The sequence below is a fragment of the Colius striatus genome, chromosome 13 (assembly GCF_028858725.1).
Source record: "Colius striatus isolate bColStr4 chromosome 13, bColStr4.1.hap1, whole genome shotgun sequence".
Taxonomy (NCBI): domain Eukaryota; kingdom Metazoa; phylum Chordata; class Aves; order Coliiformes; family Coliidae; genus Colius; species Colius striatus.
The window spans coordinates 13,791,163-13,809,358 of record NC_084771.1 but is presented as its reverse complement, the minus strand read 5'-3'; the positions used below and the strand labels follow the sequence as shown (position 1 = coordinate 13,809,358).

General features: G+C 38.3%; 1 protein-coding gene across 6 annotated transcripts in view; it reads right to left on the bottom strand.

The window, feature by feature from the left end:
- The window catches only part of LOC104556519 (integrator complex subunit 6-like), a 40,426-nt gene that overhangs the window by 16,284 nt on the left and 5,946 nt on the right, over positions 1 to 18,196 (bottom strand). For all 6 annotated transcript variants that reach the window (XR_009819634.1, XR_009819635.1, XM_062006429.1 and 3 more), the window contains exons 3-7: positions 4,523 to 4,672; positions 3,729 to 3,818; positions 3,230 to 3,413; positions 2,285 to 2,413; positions 124 to 287 (exon numbers count right to left, since the gene is read on the bottom strand). Coding sequence is in view for 4 of the 6 variants with exons in the window: in XM_062006429.1 (XP_061862413.1) it covers positions 124 to 287; positions 2,285 to 2,413; positions 3,230 to 3,413; positions 3,729 to 3,818; positions 4,523 to 4,672 (717 nt within the window). In the remaining 2 variants the exon portion in view is untranslated. The remainder of the gene's footprint in view (positions 1 to 123; positions 288 to 2,284; positions 2,414 to 3,229; positions 3,414 to 3,728; positions 3,819 to 4,522; positions 4,673 to 18,196) is intronic.

Genomic DNA, 18,196 nt, shown 5'->3' with positions numbered 1-18,196 from the left:
ATTCTTTTTAATGCAAAGTCAGATCATATTAATAAACATAGAAAGTAAAAAACTAATGTAGTATTCATTTTCAGTCTGTTTAACTAGGTGTGGAATCCTTTTCTAAGTTCTTATTTTACTTACCAGTGTTGGTGAATTCTGATCAGGCCAAAAGGATTCTGGGATTGGCCAATGCCCAACAGGAACACCCGTTTTAGGGTTAGGCCGTACGTAAATGAGCTTATGACAACTATGCCACGGTTGGGAAGCAAATGAATTGATGGGCCTGGATGAATCAACAAGTCCATCTAAAAATTAAACAAAGCAAAATAACAACAAAAAAAAGAAAATAAAGAGCTACATGCATATATTTGTCTCCTAACCAAATTTCTGTATTAGCCACCAATAAAGTGTTTCACTACAGTTGTTTCCAAGACACGGGGATCTTTACATCAGTGTCAAAAACCCCTACTCATCCAAACGTAGAACAGCATCATCCAAGAAATAACACTATTTGCCCTCATCTACCCCTCTGCTCCCGTGGCACAGTCATTAGATAATTGCTGTAGCAAGGCATACTCACATATTAATGGAAAATGCTACTTGCTTAAGCTTAGTACTTTGACATAGATCTGATAGGCAAGAGTAAGCCTATCAAGAGTAAGTCTGTAGTTCTGCTGCACCCAGAAAGACTGCAAATGCAAGTTACCAGTCTTTACATACAGGATGCAAAGCTCACTCACTGATGCTGCCATTAGTGGAAAATGAAAGTGAAGAAAAGTTTCACGGACAAGTCTCTCCCAGTAGCAGCTTTTGTCACCTTTTCAATTAGTAACAATTCACAGATCACTTAAACCCCACTGTCTACTGGAAAGACCAGTGTTCTCTGCCAGTCCACTGCAATGTACCAGCACACACTCCCCTTCACACTAAGGGCAAAGAATTTTGTATCAGTACAGAATCTCACCATTATTTTTTCAAAGACCACACTTCAAAGCAAATATCACAGCAGAGTTCACTCATTTAAAGAACCTTCTTCTATTTCATAAGCTTTTGCATTACTAATTTTCCTTGCTTTAGATAGCTGTCCAATAAAACTATGGAAAACACCTCTCAGTTACACATCAGTTTCTCTGCAGTTTTATAGCTCTGGTAAATCCCATCATATTTCTAGTTTACAACTGTCTCAATTCCCGTAAGGATGGAAAGTCCCAATATTTTAACACATTCATACCCACAGCTAACAAAAAACAGCCAATAACAAAAACTTAAAAAAACTAATTTCTCCAGTTGTTTTGCCACATAGGAGAGCATTTGGGACAAAAAAAAGACAGGGATTTTCTGAGGTGCTGTCCTGCACAGCATTATAGGAAAGCTTCGCAATAAAATGATATTTAAATAAGCAAAAGGAGAAAAAATATATATAGCAAGGAAAAGGTGATTCAAAAATGAAAGCAGGCATAAAGCTGGTTATGCTAGGGAGCTCAGGGAATCCTAAAAGCTATCATGGTTCTGACATTCCAGGAACATCCTCATTTCCTAAATATGAGCCTGTCAGCTCTGCTTCCTTTCAGCTATGAACTTCTGAAAATCCTAAAAACTGCTCCATGTTAAGAGTGTATTTTTCCTCTTCCCTGTTTTGCACTTTACTCACAGCTAGCAAAGTAATTCCTTGCTCTTTGCACAGTTTTTCACCTGCAGCTGAGAACATTCAGCTGAAACCTCTTGTGCTGTGATCTATTAACAGAACGAAAATATACAGAAAAAGAAGTATGGGGATTATTTTAGAGATGTTTAAGTGTTTAAATACACTAGTCCTGGATTCAATTATTTTAAAACCAAGTTTTGACAACACTGTAATTCCAACATCACTTCTTCCTGCAAACATTCACTTTCCTCAGCCCTCAAAAAGAGGTAAGAGTGACAGGAGAGCTAGCAGGTAGGTAGCTCATCCATGCAGATATGTGCAGATATATAGCACCATTTGACTTGGCAAGAATCAAAGTAACACTTATAAAAATACAACAACGACAAGATTAAGCATAAATAAATATAAAACTTCTCCAAAGCTGTGAACAGCACATCCATTATGATTCAGGGGATTTAAAGAGATACCAGAGCCCTATCACTGAAGCATGTAAGCTTTATAGCCTCATCACTCTTTTAGAATGTATTAGGCATCTGACACAGCCTATACACTACCACAAAAAGCTGGCAGGAGGACACCAAAGACACTTAAGGACATTTGCATGCATACAAAACATTTCTTCAGGAATATTAGGGGAAAAGTAAACAGTTACTATACCTTCTCCAATAGGAGCTGGATCTGGTCCTGACTTTTCAAAGTTAATAACGACTCCACTTTGGACTTTCTGAACCAGAGATTCTAAACATTGATTCAACATTCTTTGTGTCCGAACACAGTAAGAACGACCTACACAAGAGAGAAATTACACAGGAAAAACATGAAAGCGTGCTTGGGTAATCTTAATTAAGGAACATGTTTTATCATGTAAATCACACTGCCAAGGCTCTCACTTCTATCCAAACTAATACCAACAAACTTTGTGCAAGTTTACGCAAAAGGGAATATACAACTAAAAAGAAAAACACCAACTTGCTGAGACTCTACTCATTAGCAAAAAAGGTCATTAAAGCTAAATCAGGATGGCCCAAGGCCAAGCTTATAAAGGCCCTTAAGAACATCTCATTTCACTAAGTCTATGCAATCTTCTCTGCTCATGTCTACCCAAACCTTACCAACTCCTATACGCACCTGAACTTCCTCCTCCCACACAACAGTTTTTTTAAACACCTATAAAGAAAACCCTCACGTTCAACATCTCAAGGAACAGAATTAATTCTCTTAAAATTAAATTTAGCTTATTAGCCCTGCAGCAGAATTAACATCTCAATAATACTTATCCCACTCAAATCAACTCTTAAGCAAAAAAATCTCATAACTGAGCAAAGCCAACCTCTGAAAAGATAATCTAAAAATTTTTCCAATCTCTCATACTGGTGCATTAGGAAAATGATCTAACATCTATAAGATCTGAAACAGGAGTATTGTTTTATTGTAAAGTTCTCCCGTGCTACTGGAAACCAAGCTCAAAAAGGACGACAGATTTACATGGACACTGAGCAATTCAAATGGAGAAAAGAGGAAGAAGTGAAGTTATATCAAAGGAAAACACATATTCTAAGGAAAATATCAAAAGTGAATCAAAGCAATGTAACATTCAGTTACCTCCTGTAACTTCACACATCTGTGTGATAGCAGATTCATCAGTAGGCACACTCCCAAGTTGCTCTGGTTCAGCAGATGCAGCTCCTGGCAAACGCAGGACTAGAGCAAACAGCCTTTGATCCCAACGAAATGGTTCTTTGGTTAGTTCACTTCCAGGCAAAGGAGAATTCAGAGGAAGATGAAGCTGGTTAAAAAAAAATAAACATATTTTAAAGTATTTGACAAATCACCTCAATACATGACATCCAAATTCATTCATTACTCTGTAAATAACCTAATTTCTCTTCTATCCACCACCTTATCTGAAGTTATAGTCTGGAAACCCATCTGGGTTAAGAATTACGGGTCTGGGCATTACCAACATAAGCTAGTTTCTGTTCTCTGTAAAACAAGCTAGTGAAGCAGAAGTACTATTAGCAGGAAAAAAACAATTAATATTCATCTCAGCATAGCACCAGCTTGCAAGATCATAACTTGACAGAACTTAAAGCAAGGTTACCTCCTCTTGAACTCCAGCAGTATTTGTCAGTTTGTTTCCGTCTGTGATGGTAATCAAAATAGATGGCTCCAAAAAGAATGGATTCCTTCCCTAGAGATAAAAGCACAGGAATGCTAAGAGTGACCTTAACACTCAGTGGTAGGCTTGTATTTTTATCATCATAAAATAAACAGTAAGACGAGCAATCTTTCAGAATAATCCTGTAATTTCAGTAGTGTGGAGGCATACAGAACTACACAAGATGGGCTACTCTGTGCACTCACATACCCCCTGAAGACAATTTTTGATTAGTAGGGTTTTTTTCTCCAGTAGTAGTATGAAACCCTTCTATCCCACAAAAGCAGTATAAAATTGGTAACAATACAGAGAATTCCAAATTTCGTGAGAAGAGTGGTGCAAAAAACAGAGTACTTGTGACTGGATCCCTCAAATGTGAAAGAGAGGAAGCCAGGCCATTAACTAAAGATAACAAAACTACAAAGCAGGTTTGCTGTCATCCATTGTGCATACTCCCATAAAGCAACTGTGTAACTACAATCAGGGTCATTTATACTACTGCTTCCCTTGTGTTCAAAGAGGAAAAACACGCTAGCACGTTCCAGGGTATGTTCAGTAGAAATAATGAAAGAAAAGGGAAAAATTTCCCAGTTAAAGTTTTAACACACAGCTATCCAATGTTAAAAAAAGGTAAAAAGGAGTAAAATGCAAACCCAAACATGAACCACTAAAATATCTCCCCAACTACAATTTCCAAAACCACTGAAAAATAAAGAACATGGAAGACTACAAGTTACCTGTCCATAGTTGTCTATCCCAGACACTAATCTATTGAGATTTAACAAGTCAAACGATGACCTGAGTGCCTGACCAAGGGTTGTTAGTCCTGAAGCCTGAAGATTTTTCAGTTCATTCATAAACGTTGCATGGTTTTCCTTCCATCCAGCCTGTTACATAGAACAAAAAAAAAGCTTATTAGTTATTCTAGCAACAAACTGCAATCAAACACGAGTTGTCGTTTACCTCCCTTCCCACCAAAAATTAGATAAGATTCCTGATTAATGGCTACACTGCCATCATTTACATGCTACACACACCTAACCCATGTATGCATGACTTGATGTGAAACATGGTTGAACCTGCAACAGCAGACTGACAAAACACATGCACTGTCAGGTATTTGAAAAAAATTTCAGACATTTCTTCCCAGGAAAACTGCTGTAGAGGTGATGAAATTAATAGAGGTATTTGGATTTGGCACATGAATATTTTATTAGAAGAAACTGTCAAATCTAGAAATCAGAAATGCAGCTGTCAAAGTAACAGCAATGATAAAACTAAGATACAGGCGGCATAATGTCATTGCTTATTCTGACATATACCCACTCCCCTTTCACATCCTTTCCTCCATCAATTGAGGCTGGAAGGAAAGAAAGGATGCATTTGCAATGTGTACTACGGCAGGAGTTAAAAATCTATCAGTGACAGTTAAAAAGAAGACAGGTAAAGAAGCAATGGTAACAGCACTGCCATCTTTGCTCTTTAGTCGAATCCTCCCTTTCCCACAACTTCCCCAAGTGGGAAGAACGCAAGCATTTCAATTTAGTAGAAGGAATATTAAACAAATATTAATCATGATCAGTTATTTTTCAATATTACATGACTCTTGCTCAACTTTTCTTGTACTTTCACCCCCACTCCCCAGGCTCACTTCATTTCTTTTCAAGTACAATCAAGCACCTGCTGTCACTTCTGCATTATAGACCACTTGCCTTTCTCTTACCTTGGCATTTTGGCTGCCAGCCCTCTAACTACATTTTGCTGTCCTTACTTCCCAACATAAAATTTTCTGTGGAGTACTTGCAAAGAACCCATGTAACACAGAACCCTAATTAGAGTGTATCAGTATCACAGCTTGACATTTTGGAGGTCTTGAAAATTCTGACAAAGTCTGTAGACCATTCAAAGGAACAGCAAAAAGTGATGAAGATGGATCAGTCCTACCACAGATCCTATAGTAAGCAGGGCTAACACACATCAGTATCAGCTGTGATTCACATACCTTTCTCTTAAAAAGTAGTATGCTAGAGTCAGGAGGCTATTCTAGAGGGAACTGGTACTGGATTTAAGCTGCCTCAATTAAAACAAGCAAAACTTGAAAATCCCAGATATTCACACATATTCACACATGCTATCACATTGTACTCTCCAAACCATTCCTGCAGTAAGCAAGCAGTTATTCACCCAGGCTCACTATCATCTGGCACCAGAGAGGTTCCTGTGCTCCACAAGGAATCCTAGTTATGCAGACATGGAGAGAATCATTTCAGACAGCCTGACTTTGCAATGACAGCCTCTGAGCAACTCATCCTCCAGGTGAAGTAGGTTCTCTCCTCCTCAGTGTGCTGGGCTCAGCAACAATCAGCTGCTGACTATGCCATACTGTGTAAGAACCTGAAAGGACAGGATTTTCCTGTAGGTTTTAATCAGCTATATCCCACTGCCAAACTATAGTATACACTGTGGGCTGTGTAAATGCTTATAGGATACAAAAGTTTAGACCCCGAATGAAAACAAGAATGGAGTCAGTCATGAGATGACCAATGTCTCTGCTGAGTTCTCAGGCCTAAGATAGGAGGGTTTCTATTTAGAATGAGGAATTATGACAAAGATGCACTGAAAACAGTTCTTGGTTAAGTTTAGTACCTGAACCAGTTTTTCCAGCTTTAGATAAGTGCAAGAAAGACAGACATAAAACTATGCAATGGGGCAAAGAAACAACAGACTTTGAGCAGGACTGGCCCAGTTTTATCATCAAACAGCACATGAAGCTCAAAGGAACAACATAGTTTGATTAGCCAGGTAATTCTCAATAAAAAACTACTCTTCACAACTACAGCTTAACAAAATACAGTATCCCATCAGCTAAGCTACAGCGAATTCACACACGTGCTCTCTGCCCAAGGCAAGAATAAACTACAAACACAAGGTCACTCTTTTTTTTTGTGTAAAAGTGACTTAGTTAATGATCTTTTTTTTTTCCAGGCTAAAAGAACACCAAATCCCAACAAGATTATTTGTGTTCTCTTAAAAGTTTGCTAAAAACAATTACAGTGAATAACTACAAAAAAATCTTTTTGTATCAATTCTATGAACCCCTAACTTTAGGTGAAATTGCTTCATTGTGTCTGACTAAAAGCACCTATCAAATGGGTCCAGCACCTTGGCAATAGCCAGGCTGTAGTTCAGAAAGTGTTTTCCAGCACACTGCTGTTGGGGTTACTGTGTTGCAAAAGCACATGCGGGAAGAAAACATTTACAAAGTAAACACTGTTCCCAGCCTACAACTCTCAATTTTAAAAGTAATGACTTTAAGAGTATTTCCTTGTAAAATAAACAGTAACAGTCTTCACCGATATTTGGCTATTCTCCTGTTTTCCCTTTATGAAAACATTTGCTTGGCTTCCAGCTCCTATTGTGTTTGACATAGCTGCAGTGTGGTCAACAGCCTGCAAAATATGCTGCCATTTTCCCCATGCCTAACTAAGGAAGCTGAAGGTACAAGAAGCAGCTCATCACCACTGCTTTGCCTTCTAAGAAGACTATTTTTCATTTTACAGCCTCTCACAGGATCTTTGAAGATAAAGCTGGAGGTAGCTGTACCTTTTAAATAGAGAGTAATACTGAAGAACTTATCATTAAGAGAACACGGGCAGCAAATGCAAGACTTCCTAATTCCCTATTCAGTTTTAAATAAAGGTCTGATCATGTACTACATTATCATTAAAACAAACTTCTTGAATAAAAACTCCCAAAATTAACAAGAAGGTTTACCTCTATAAAATCATTTTTCCAGAAATACTCAAGCCAATGTATATAATTAAACATACATTTTGGGGATGGAAAGGCCCAAAGAACCCTGAATATTCTCCTCTCCATATATATAGTAGGATCATTCTTAGGGCAAAATAAAGAGCCCAGTACACAACACAGAGCATGTGCATAATGAGTTCAACAAAACACTTTAAAGTGATTAAATAATAATCCTTCCTATATTCAAAATACTGCCACTAATGCTGCTTAGAAAATAAACCACTGCTTTCATGTAGCACTACTTGCATTTGCCAGCAGAAATACATAAGACCAAAAAAACCCCAATCAACCAAAAAAACCCCACGACCTCAGAGGACCAAACATAAATACACTGTACAAAAACTATGGCTCCTCTACAGGTAAGCAATTAGTTTTGACTAAACATTATTTTACTTGTTTATGAACCAATTCTAACACTGTGAGTAATTTCTCCTCATCTTCCATATCACATTCCTACTTAATCACTTTTATGCCCAGAATTTATCACAGCAAACTGAGAGGCCTTTGTCTTACCACTATGTTACTAGCTTTTTCTTCTGATAATTTTTATGAACAAATGATTTTAGCCTGTATAAACATAGCAAAGGACTTTTAAAAGAGAGCAGGCAAAAAACAAAGTACTATAAGCAAAAAAAAAAATCTCACCCTGCTTGCTTATGCCAAAAACAGGCAAAAATGCAGTGTCATTTAGCCTTCTGTGTTGACAACTGCAAGCTCTGGACACCATCCTAAAAATCCTGAGATCTGGAAGCAGCACACCACCTTCTAGCTCCTGGCTTCGGCCTTCGAAACCATTACTGGAAAAAAAATAATGTACTTACAAAGTAACGGGTTGTTTTTTCCTAGTTACTTAGTTTCCAGGCAAGTCCATGCCCTGCTCTAGTTCACTGTGCAGCAATACAAGTATTGCAGCTGTTTCAAGCAGTTAAGGTCAAAATAGCCCATTTTTGCAGTAGGTAGGCCGAGATTATACAGAATTCACACAAATGGCAAGGTGGAAAATCTAGGGAAGAAGACAAGGTCTTATTTATAGCCACCAGGACTGAAGAACTGAGCAGTAAATGAAAATATTCAGAATCAGTAGTGTAAAATGATCTTCAAGACTTAAAGAGAAACAACAGTCGCAAGAGGCAAGAAAGAGAACCTTGGAAAATGCTTTATTGAGGTAAGAAAGAAGAGAAAAAAATCATCACAATTCAAAATCCACACTACCTCTTACACAGAAAAGAGCAATATCAAAGTATAAGCAAAATATTTACCAAGTTCTGGACATGTGTAACTCATATTTTATAATCTCAACTAAATTGTCTTAACTGTTTTATTTACTAGGTTTCTTGTTTGTCTGGGGCTTTTTGGTTGGTGGTTGTGTTTTGTTTGGGTTGGGTTTTCTAAACAATACATTTTTGGGTAGCATGGGTTGTTTCCAATTACTTCTTTGCATGGTTTGGTGAGCCTACAGGGGCAGACCCATAGGCTGAGCATTAAATCAGAAGAATTCCAGGTCCAAAGCACACTCTCTCCATATCACCAGCTCCATCGCCACCATGATGAAATCCAGGGAGCTGGTACCTTTGAGGCTGCACATCTTCACCTTTAGTGCTTCTACAGGCAACGCCAAAAGACAGAACTGTAGCTTACTGTTCACTAGACTGCTTTCAGATCTCATTCAAAAATTGTAACATTACTAAAAATAAACTCCCAAGAAGATAATTTGCAGTCTAGCACACCAATCACAACAGCCTGTGTTACAGTAAGGGTTCCGTATTTATCTAAACATACAGATTTTTAGAGTTCTGTTAATGTTTTCCTAGAAAGACAAATTGGATTTCAGATACAACTTGTTTAAAACATTTAAGTTTCTCACTAACTGAAGCTATTATTAAATGCATTCATCTTAGGAAAACCAAGCCTAGCCCAGGCTAACACCCGTGTGGCATCTGAGGCTGTCAGTGGCATCCATTTGGAAAAAATAAGAAAAAAATATATGTTGAAATCTGAAACTGCTCCTGCTATTGAATTTCCAAGTACTGTGGGAAGAAATCAGCAAAGCATTTTGCCTTCCAAATCATCAGGATGGGTAATTTTTAAGTCACCTTTCTGTTCACAGATAACTGTACACATGATCACAACTCAAACCTCTTCACATCTTTGTGAGTGTCAAGCAGGTGTTTCTTCTCTAAGGAACTGAATTATTCCTTTGGACCTCCTATAACTCAAGAGGTGACTTCTCAAATGCCAAAATATCTTCACCTCTTTGTTGCTCAGTGGGTTCTGCAGCAGGGAAAACTCCTATATGACCCAGAGCCTTCCTGCCTTCAGCAACTTTGGAATAGGAATTGTAGCAAACACAAAGACTGTCTTGGTCACCTTATTTTTGCTACAACAAAACTTAGCAAAGAGAGAGGGAAGGAAAGGTCCTGATACCATGTGTCTCTGTTCCATGAAGGATCGGGTAATGCTACTTGTTGGTACAGAACAGACAATGTCCACACAACCCCCAAATTTTTTATTTGATGTTCAGACATTTACTATCTAGAAATAGCACACAGGAGAATAAAGGTACTGACTATAAACATTCTGTACATCTTTACTTAACATTTAGAAGTCCTAAAATAATTCAACATCACACAACCTACATCACCTACTAATTTCATCCTCACTAATGTTCATCTGCGCTGCACAAATGAGGCAGAAGGAATAGCTCTAAGACACTTGGGGACATTGACTCTCCTCCAAAAACTTATGAATGCCATTCTTGAGGAAACAGAGCTCTCAAGTTCTGTCTGTACCTGGGCTGCAGAGTAACTCTTCTCTTGTTTCAGTACTTACGCTCTCTAGTTACTTTTTCGCAGCATACCAATCCTGTCATTGCACAGTATCAAACAGTGCTTAGTAAAGAAACTCACAAGATCAATTCTTCTTTGTTCTTGGCACAGGACAGCATCACAACACCCACCTCTTAGATATGAGATTAGCATACCTCCAGCACAAAATGATACTGGCACACAGGCCTGAAATCAGCTTAGCATCAGGGCAGTGATGAACTCAATGAGCCAGCTTGGATCCAGGCTGTACTGTCCTGGATTTGGAGGAGTAGTGCTGGTGACGGTACATCAGCAGACCTCACTAGTTTAATGCAAAGTTTGTAGGAAGAAGAGGAAGGGTTGGTAGGACCAAGCCAGTTGTGTGCAATTGCTATTATTGTGTTAGGCTTTCCAGCACACACTAAATCATTTCTATTACTAGCTTTATTCCCGACTCTTGCAAGTCTCTGCTTGCCTAAGACAAGGGTTTGAAAGAGACAGCTGCTATCTCTTAGCCTTTGCTGTAACAAAGTAAGATTCTAGGGCAAGGATGGATGAAACGACAAATAAATCTTGGTTAGCAAGCCAGAGGAGCCTATCTTTAGCTTTTCACATGGAAATCTGGTTTTGCAAAACAGAACAGGGAACAGAGTTTCAGGGTCAAACTTAGACATGAACCTGCAGCAGGCACAAGAGAAACAAACCATGGTTTTTAAAGTAGGTATATGCTGCTGTTTTACCGTCAGACCAGTCTAAGAAAAAAATACCTCTCATTTGAGAAGTATTTTAATGGACAGTAAATTGACAGGTTTAAGGTACTTCCTCAATAAGCCCACAGAGCATTCAAGCACAGGAAGGAGCCTACAAGAACATCCACCACTTGGTCCTCCTAACATCAGAGCTAGTGAGCAACAGGTTTGCATTTTAAAAGCTGTGAATAGTAAGGGAATTTCTTCTTCCTGCCAAGTTATTTCTGCTGGTTTCGTAGGACACTCAAACTAAAACCTAGTGGTCATGTGCTTCTTTAAATCCAGAGGAGACAATACAATACAATTGTATTTAAACCACAGCACACTTACTTAAGTCCCAGTCAAATAAAAATAGTCACAGAAGCTTAATAGAGGTAAAACATCTCCAAGAGAACAGAGAAGCACAAACTGCTTTAATACACCTTCAGAAAAAAACACATTGAAGTAGACGATTCCTTTAACCACACACAGTCCAGACTTTGATACCGGATTTGTACATTTCCAGGCACCACAATTCTTCCCTTTTCTCCAGCTCTAGGACAGACTTTGTACCTTGATAACACAGAGCCTCTATTCCCCTCACCCATTTTTTTTCCTGAACAACTGGAAATAGCTTTAGTGTAAGGAAGAATGTGTCATGCATGTCCTGGCTACCTTCAGGCCAGCAAGCAGTGCAGCACAAACAAGGCCGTTGTTTCTATGGGGGTGGCAGCCACAGTACCAGACTTCAGAGGTTTTACTTTGGAACAAGCATCCTGTGGTCCTGTAGATTCATCACTCAATGTGACTGGGTTACATCTTCCAGTTTTATTTAATTCAAAATCAATCCAATTCTTACAATTCAAAGCAGTTCTGCAGTGTGAACTGAAGTGCACAGGAGATGCCCTTAATTGCCTATTTCTCAGCTGAACTCTCCTCTAGGTGCACCACTCAGACCAATTTATTTCTCAGACTGGACTAGCTTGTTCTCTAAAGCCTATATTAATGAATGTGAACAAGATTAGAACTGCATTATCAGTGCAGTATATAACTGTTATTGACAGCCAGTCAATTACGTAGAAAAAAAGTTATTTCTTCATGATACGTCCAAAAAATGTTATGAATAACATTTTAGGAAACAAGCTCAAACCACACCATATGGTTCAGTGTCCTTTTCAGATGACTTCAACATTCATTAAACAGGACACAGAAATGCTTTTCCATCAAGAAGAATTCAAGTTATTTATGTAAGAACAACTCATATTAATCTTTAAGCACAGTATCCATGGAAAACACTGATAGAGAGACTCTTAAGCTCCAGTTGCAAAACAAGTACTGGTGCCTTCTGTTAGTGTCTGCACTTACAGAGAACTAGAAACTTCACCTGTTAGAAGTGTCTGACAGAGATGTTTAAAGATGAAACTATGCTTGAAATCAAGTGGTAATAATATCAATGCCAAGCGGGGGGGGGGGGGGGGGGGGGAAGCCTACACTATCTTTTCATTTATTACCTGCTGCTCCTGCTTTAATCCATCCCTGGATTTAGCTTTTTTGTCAACAATATTTCATGTATTTTGACAGCTATGCTCACCACACTTCTGCACAAGGATGAAAGGACTACACATGAAGAAAGTACGAATACCAAAGAGATTGTGGTATCACCGTTTCAAAAAGCGTTCTTATTAAAATAACATTATCCAGATACAAAAAAAGGCTGTATTTCTGAGAAACACTCGATGAGCTCCAATATTTCAGTACAGAGTTGAACCAGAACAAGCTACATTTCACACAATAGCTTAATGGAGAGGGAACACAGATGTAATCACACAATTTGCAGTTCTAGCACAGTAAGCAAAACAAGAGGCTACGTGCTTCTGCTCAGCAGCATAGCAGTCATTTTAGAAATACCATTATAGGTGCATCTAAAATAAACCATATCAAGGGCAACAGTTGGAACACAGAGGTTTCAATTAGAAATTTGCATTTACCCATAGCACCCTTTGCTCTTCTATACTATCAAACATGTTTTTAATGCCAGTCAGTGCTCAGGTCTGTCCCCCTGGCCTCTTCCTACTCCCATCACAGTTGGAAAAGTCACAAGGACTAAAGGCAAAAGCTAAGAGGTTACAGAGCACGTGCTAACAGCACAAGGAATTTTTCACAGCACTTTTTGGGGAATAGAGTGGAACAGAATTACTGATGATCCTGTCTCCACAGTCCTGAGCTGAGACAGCAGAGCATGATATACACTCATTTTGAAAGCTGTCTCGTTCCTCCTCATTCCGTCCAAAAGCGCATCACTTGTGCAGCACATCAAAGCTCTACATGGACTTCAACTTTACTTTGAAACTCAAGAAGGTAACAAATCTAGAAAGGGTCATCTAATCAACAGATTTCCTCCCTTCACATCTCAAATGCTATTCAAGGAACTGCTGGGAAAAAAAAGAAAAAATACTTTTGATTACAAATTCATATAGTCACTGAAGGAAAACAAACTGAGACCCCAACTAAGGAGTAGATAATCATTGAATGGTCAGGGTTTCAAGGAACCTCTAAGAGCTCATCCAGTCCAATCTCCTGCTAAAGCAGGTTCCTCTTGATCAGGGGCACAGGAACGTGTCCAGAAGGGTTTGGAAACCTCCAGCAAAGGAGACTCTAAACCCTCTCAGGCTCCTTGTTTTCACATGGAATTTTTTTGTGTTACAACTTATGTCTGTTATCCCTCGTCACTGGCCGCTATAGATAGAAAGTGTTGCCTCATTTGCCTGACATCCATCTTTCAGGTATTTCTAAGTGTAGATAAGGTCCTGCCTTAGTCTTCTCTCTTCTAGTCTAAACAGCCTCAGGTCTCGCAGCCTCTCCTCATAAGAGAGATGTCCCATTCCCCTGATCATCTTGGTAGCCCTGCACTGGACTCTCTATAGAAGTTCCCCTGTCTCTCTTTAGCTTTGCCTTCAAGTCTGATATAGCAAAAAATACACTGGTTGGAGTTGGCAGCATTGTTATGGGCAGTGTTTTATTTTGGAGGAGAGTAAGTCACAGATTTTTTCTGGAGTTGTGCAATGCAAATATAACTCCCAGCTTCAGCTCTTTAACTAGAGGCACTCACTGCCTTGCTCTGCCTTCTGGCACCCTGCACACTTCTGCACCTACTGTCATGCCAAGGATTTGGCTGATTGAAGTGCTCTGGCTCAACAGATGCAGATTTTTCCCACAAAGCAGTTTAACTTTTTTTTTTTTCTTTCTTTAATAAAACCTACTAGCTCTACCACTACCACACTATGGAGACCAATGCTAACACATTATCCTCACTCATAAGCAGAGCACAGCAATACCAGCTTAACCACACTGTAGATCTTTGTTTTCAGTCAAATTAGTTGTCCAACATCTTATGAGGATTTGTGTTTTTTAAAAATACTATTTTAGACTTTTAAGAGTTTAAAAGCATCTTTGAAAACTCAGTCAAATAAACAGTCATCTCCACCTTTTAAAAGCAAAATTAAGGAGTTCTGAAGCATTGATTTTGTAGCCTAGAATAACATCTAACACATCTTGTCCTGCTTTTCCTGGAGAGTATGCATAGCAAACCCAAGCAAAAAAGAAAAAAAAAATCACAGTAACTGGGTAAAATGGTAGGTTGGAACACTTAAAAGAAAACATGGCTCCAGTTTACTTATCTGGTAAAGTAGTTCAAGTTTCAGATACACTTCTAAATTCCAGCTCTTACATTAAAAGCAACTTTGTCTTTCAAATACTTCGCAGAGGTACTACACAGATAATACAAGTCTAAGGGCAACCATAGATTCTAATCTGCACAATAATCGAATCTCATTACAAAAACATACTTTTTCCTTGGCACTTTACTAAAATTTTAACCCCAGAACATGCTGCTTACAGCTGAAATTGATTACTACACAACTATTTTCTAACTATTCTAAAATTAGTGGGGAGAACGCAAAGCGAATGATTCCTTTCATCTTTTAAAGGGGGAGTAGAAGCACAAGAGTTTCATATGAAGAACAAAGCTTAAAAAGAAAAAAAATCCAGAAATAAACCTCCAAGAGTTGATTACTTAAATAACAATCTGTACTTAATCAGAACAGCAGCAATTGCTCTTTCTATTGATTTTTCTTGTAGTCTACATTATTAAATAAAATCAGGAACACGGGCATTTAAAATAATGTAGAGTGTGTAAAAAAAAGAATCACTAAAGACTGGAGAATCCGGAATCTTCTCAGAGGGCTCTGGGACTCACACTGCTCTCCCCTGCAGGAACACTGATCTCCAGAAGACAATTCACATGGTACAGAAATTATTTTTTCCCCATTTGATTCCAACTGTCCAAAATACAAAAACACCCAGCACTAAGTTTTGTATATTCTTGCTCACAAGCTCAGAACATCATTCTTGCACCATTGCTGCAAGTCACAGCACTGTCTAGCAAGCCTTTTTGAAAAATGTGCAAGAATGACCATTGCAGAAGTGTCTGCAATCTCCATTATCTTTTTCCACTGTTACTGCATTTAGCAGCAGATTACTTTTTCACAAAGCTTTACAAATATATGTGCTCATTTTCAAAGTATCATACAAGTACTTTGTATGTATGATATTTTTAGCTACATCACAAAATCAGGTTACAAGGCCTAGGCCTCCTCCTGTAAATATCAACAACAAAAAATCTTTTTTAAAATCCCACATGTCAAACTCAGTAACAGCACAGAAGGGAAGGAGGCAGCCAATGAAGATTACACATGGCAGGAACCACCAACTTCACAAAGCACCTTCCTTCTTACAGAACATCTCACTACAAGAATACAACTAGGAAGATCCAATTCAATTGCTTGATTCCACATTTTAAACTTCTATTTTTAAAATAAAAGCGACCTTTGCACTGAGGATGAGTTAAGCCTCTTAGTGCAAACATATCTACTTTTGTCTACTTTATCCTGTAGTCTTAAGGGCTTACATCTTTAAATGTGTCCAAGATCAAATAAAGAACCAACCAAAAAGATGAAAAAATAATTTGCTACAGTGGCTATGAACAACAGATACTGGTTCCATTCAAGGCCTCTTGCATCTCATCAATGGTACAAAATAACAACACACTTCAGATGAAAAAGTAAGCTTTTAGATTCCTGAAGAAACAGAACCAGTTGAAATATTTTCATTAAGAATCAACATACAAGCACAGACTATCCTGTCCTGTGAACACACACAGCAGGTGAAAGCACAAGTTCAAGTATATAAAAAACTTCAAAAACTAATGATAAAAATGACAGGCAAGCAGAATCCAGAACAATGTGCCTATCAAGAAATAGTTAACTTCCCAAGTGCCCTTCCATTTAAAATAAATTCCTTTCACAAATTTTATCACCTTCGTGCACAAACTTGAATTTTTACACAAGACCTCAATTTCAGAATGCACCAAACTATTTCTTTTGGAAATATTATAACTGGTTTGTTTGGGTCTTTTGAAATAGAAAGGTTCATTGCTGTGCATGAAGTTCATTAGTTTAGTGCTTTCTCCTGATCACACCCATTCCTGCAAAAGGATGTTCACTCCAACTCACAAACAAAAGGCAGATAGCAAGCAGTAATCACTCAGGATAGGGAGAAAGTACTAAGACCAGCATTTAAAAGCACCTTAACATGCTTTATACTATTCAATATCTTGTCTCTCAAGAAAGGGAATATGCTTTTTAAAGGATGCTCTCTACTGGAACCCACTTACTAAGCTAAAATGAGCTAAAATACTTTATTGCATAGTTGCTACGAGATGCCAATGATAATTCCTAAGTTTTTACTAAAATAGTTGTTAAGAGGTTTTTTTACATTTTGAGACATGCACTGCAGCAGGTCAAATACAAACCTACCACTTGCACCAAGAACCTTTTCACTGTCTTTGAATTTACTTGTTCAATTCCAAAACAGATGCTTAATTTAAAAACAAATGCTCTTTTTGCATGCATATACACAGCACACATCCTTCATTCAAAGACTTAACTTATAAAGCAGTTAAGAAGAAAGGAATAGGTAAAAACTGTTTGGTGGGGGATTCTTAAACAGTATTAAGTCAATTTTGTTTTGTCCTCAAAAAGAACTAGACAGGATTTGCATGAGTGCTCCTTAAACAATTGACTTCTGTTTCTTAAATTCATTATGTTTAACAGAGGAAGAGAAATTATTGGCTTTAACCTGCCAGTCATTTATGCTGAAAGTCAATCTTCTGAAAATACACAAACTCCATGACAAAACCTAAATCAGGCACAGTGGAAGAAGTATTACAAGACTGGAGGAGAAACATGCTCCATACTTCACAGTCAATGGAAGATCTTAGTGTCCAAATATAAAAATATTGCTATGACAGACTCAAAACTTGTACAGCAATAAAATCAGAATGGTTATCTCTCTCCACTAAACAAACACTGTGTATCCTACCTACATTTCATCCAGTTCTTCAGTACTATATTCTGCATGGGGTTTTCTTATCCTTCCAATAATGTCTGGCTAGTTGGTTCACCAAGTTCAGGCATTATTTACAGCATATCTGGAGAAAAAGATAGGCCTCTCCCATTTACCTCAGTTTTCTTCTCCTTTTGCATCTCTCTGATACCAGCTTCCCTCCTGCCCTCGAAGCTGCTATTTGCCTTGCACCAAACAATTCTGTCTGCATACTTTCCTAACAACTTGTAAACCTCACATTGTACTTCCAGCTGCCCATACATCCTGTTCCACAGTGCAGGTCAGACCACCAAGTGCTTGCACTTGCCAGAAGCCAGACCTGTTACATGTAAAACTGATGGTTTTCAGTGACTCAAGGTTCCCATAAAAGCCTAATCAATTTAAGAGCATTCTATGGAGTTGCCACAGGTTCGCTTACTAGGTATTCCTCTGGTTTTCCTCCATGACAAAAGTTAAAACGTAAGTGCATTTCCTTTCACCTCAGGCAGCTTTCCTGAAGATTTCTACCTCAAACCAAACAGGTTTCACAGCTGGGCTTCTCTTTCTCCCTGCAGCTCTGGGTCAGGAGCTCCGATTTAATTTCATCCACAAACAAATAGAGCTG